Source organism: Pteropus vampyrus, unplaced genomic scaffold (genome assembly GCF_000151845.1).
Source record: "Pteropus vampyrus isolate Shadow unplaced genomic scaffold, Pvam_2.0 Scaffold49, whole genome shotgun sequence".
In the NCBI taxonomy this organism is placed as follows: domain Eukaryota; kingdom Metazoa; phylum Chordata; class Mammalia; order Chiroptera; family Pteropodidae; genus Pteropus; species Pteropus vampyrus.
Window position 1 is genome coordinate 6,166,626 of NW_011888830.1, and position 3,214 is coordinate 6,169,839.

General features: G+C 50.3%; 1 protein-coding gene and 1 pseudogene across 1 annotated transcript in view; one reads left to right on the forward strand and one right to left on the reverse strand.

The window, feature by feature from the left end:
• Positions 1-643: 643 nt before the first annotated feature.
• On the reverse strand, positions 644-762 carry LOC111739320 (annotated as a pseudogene).
• A 1,033-nt stretch (positions 763-1,795) lies between these two features.
• The window catches only part of SFMBT2 (Scm like with four mbt domains 2), a 168,521-nt gene continuing 167,102 nt past the window's right edge, over positions 1,796-3,214 (forward strand). Inside the window, exon 1 of the mRNA XM_011359659.2 lies at positions 1,796-2,069. Within this exon, the coding sequence (XP_011357961.1) occupies positions 1,796-2,069 (274 nt within the window). The remainder of the gene's footprint in view (positions 2,070-3,214) is intronic.

Consider the following 3,214-nt stretch of genomic DNA (forward strand, 5'->3'; position numbering starts at 1 on the left):
GTATAATGTGTGGTGTCTTCTCAGGAGGTGGAGTGGCTGTATATTTTTATTCTGAATTGATATTTTTATTTCGAAAGGACGCATAAAAGTTTTATAGCCTTTTGTGGGCAGATGAGTCAAATTAGAGGAAATACCACAAATATTCGGGAAACATTTGGATCAAGCCAAAAAAAAAAAAATCATTCTTATAATGATTTCTTTGAACAATGCCAATAGCATGCCCAGCAGAGGGCAAGTCCCAGGAAATAAAAAATTGAGTTTTTATCAGATTTTTTTCTTCTGCGTGAGATTTTTGGCAACATAGCATTAGCAAGGAAAAGACTAAATTTCCAGGACCTAAGTTTTTCAGCATTAAGTGTTGCTTTACTGGAAATGAAAATTTAATTCTGAGAAACATTGTTTTTATGGAGCTACCCAGGGCAAAGATTTAGCCTGAGTATCGTAAGCAAATCGGGGAATTGTCTCAACCTGTCCTTGCTTTTGGCTTTCTCGCTGAATGAGGAAACCGGAAATTTGATTCTTTATTTTAATGAAACATTTTTTTTTTTTTTTTAAAGCGAGGCATACCTTGATTGACATCACAGTTTGCCAGGACCTTGTCAGCTTACAATCCCTTATTTTATTTTATTTTTTTTAGTTTTTACGCCTACAGCACCTGGTCTTCCTAGGTGGTCTCCCATCCAAGTACTAACCAGGCCCGACGCTGCTTAGCTTCTGAGATCAGACAGGATCGGGCTTGTTCAGGGTCGCATGGCCGTAGACGTAATGCAACATTTTATTCTTTTTAGGGGCCAAGTGTTCTTTTGAAAAGGAATTTAAGACCTTATTCAATTGCACGGCATTATAAAAATACATTGCGGTCCCTATTGTCTTTTCACACTGACACGTGTAATGTAATTGCTAGGTTATTATGAATGCGGTTGTGGCCATATAATATTAAAACGTAGCAGAACTAACTGCAGCCCACTAGGCAAACAGCGTGCGTACGTCCCGCAAAACCCTATTAAGGTTCTGCAGTGACTTGATTAGATTCCTTGAGGAGGTTTAGGAAAGAGACATTGACAGCTTTTCTATCCCTTCTTTACCGATAAGTCATCGATCTCTCTCCACATGGAGCCACTCCTGTTCTCTTTCATCCAGCCAGGTCTTCACACCCTTTCAGTCCCAGCAGAGTGTCCTTCAGGAAGCAGAGTCCCCAGGCCTGTGCGCCCAGTGTGAAGGACAAACACCTCTGGCCCCATGGCCGAGCTGTTTGCGATGCTGTTGTCATTCACGCAGCCGCAGGCGTTAGCCACCTAGCGCTGGGACGACCCCAGGCTGCAAAGCTTTCTTCGGAGGAGGGCGGGTAAATGCTAACAGACTGTAATCCTTGGTTAATGAAAAAGACAGGCGTCCCAAGGCTGTGCCAGCCATGCTGTAGCCACCGGCCACCTGGGGCCATCGAGTGCTGGCAAGTGTGCCGTCTAAATCGGGACGTTTGCTGTCAGGGTAGGATGCACACCAGCTTTCCGAGGCTTCGTCGGAAAGAAGAATGTGAAATATCTCATGAATGCATCTTCTACTGATCGCATGTTGCAGTGATGACATTTGGGATATGCCGGGGTACATGAAACCCACTTAATGTTAAAGTTAACTTCTTCCGCTTGATCTCGCCGATGTGGCCGCGGGGAAATTGACCGCCACGTGGGAGGCTCACAGCGGGAGCACAGGGCTGTTCCAGGGTGACGGAATACATTCCCCAGCTGCTGAGTTCTGAACGGCTGTCATAGCCTCCTGGATGTGCGCGTCTGGTATGATGACGGTTTCCTTGTGTTTCTGGTTCCTAAAGGTTGAAATCAGCATTCAGAGCAACTTCCAGCCAGGGATGAAGTTGGAGGTGGCCAATAAGAACAACCCGGACACCTACTGGGTGGCCACCGTCATCACCACCTGCGGGCAGCTGCTGCTTCTGCGCTACTGTGGCTATGGCGAGGACCGCCGGGCGGACTTCTGGTGTGACGTGGTGATAGCTGACTTGCACCCTGTGGGGTGGTGCACGCAAAACAACAAGGCGCTGATGCCCCCGGACGGTAAGTTCCAGGGGCCCCCGGCTCGGAGCCTTTGATTTACAGGCCGACCTCACCCCCGATGCTTGTAGGGAAGCCTCGTCGCGATCTCGTCGCTGATTTGGTGGGAAGGCCTGGCACGTTCCACGGCCTCCGAGTTTCATTAGCTTGACGGCGCCTGAGAGAGGGGAGCCAGGTGCATTTCCAGGTGTCAGCTGCCCCTGACAGCTGGCCAGCTGTGCCTTTAGGGGAGAAAGCTCTAGAGCCCGATCCTCAGGTGGGCGGCCGAAGGGAGGCCGAGGGCTGAGGTCTTCTTTGACTGTTGGCGTTGGGTTCTGTCGCTTTTCTTTTGTTTAAGACTTAACGTTTTGAAGAGCGCGGGGGAGCGTCTGGAGCAGGTCTGAGTTTTAATCTGTCTTATCGTGGGGACACTGCCAGGGCGTGGAGCGTGTAGAACACCGAACACATGAGGAGACGTGACATCGCTCTTGAGGGGCTCGTCAACCCCGGAAAGATAAGATCCAGTTAGTTGCTGGAAAACGGGGGTTCTCGGCGGGGGCAGTTTTACCCGCTGGGGACGCGTGGCAAGCTCTGGAAGTATTTTCGGCTGTGAGAGGGGTGGAGGGCGGAGCTCCTGGCATCTGGAGAGAGGAGGCCCGGATGTGGCTAGACATCCTGCCATGCAGGGGACAGCCCCCCAACGAAGGCTTCCAGGGCTCAGGCTGCCAGTAGTGAGAAACCGTGCTGTGAACACGGGCAGCACGTTACACACGCGTGACGGGAACTCGCCTGGTCCCCTGAGCCGGCGGATGCCGGAACGTTCCGTGACGTGACGGCAGTGGCAGTAATACCCGAAAGCTTGGATGCCGATTCTCAGGCGTGTGTAACGTCCTTTTTGTACCTGTCTGCCGCTTTTAGTTTTGAATGGCTGTTATTTTTATTTCGAAGCCACACGTAGTGTTTTAGAGCTGAATTCCGAGGCCTATCGTGTCCACCATAGTCACGGTCGCTTCCGCCTTGCGAAGCACTTGGGTTTTGTCTGCTTTTTTTGAGTTCTGATCTGTCGTTTGCTCTGACGGGTGGGAATGGTCGATGGTGTTTTACTCCCCGTCGTCAGTGAACGTCTCGGCCCTGTATCGTCTCAGGAGAGAGCGGGAAAGGGCCTTTCT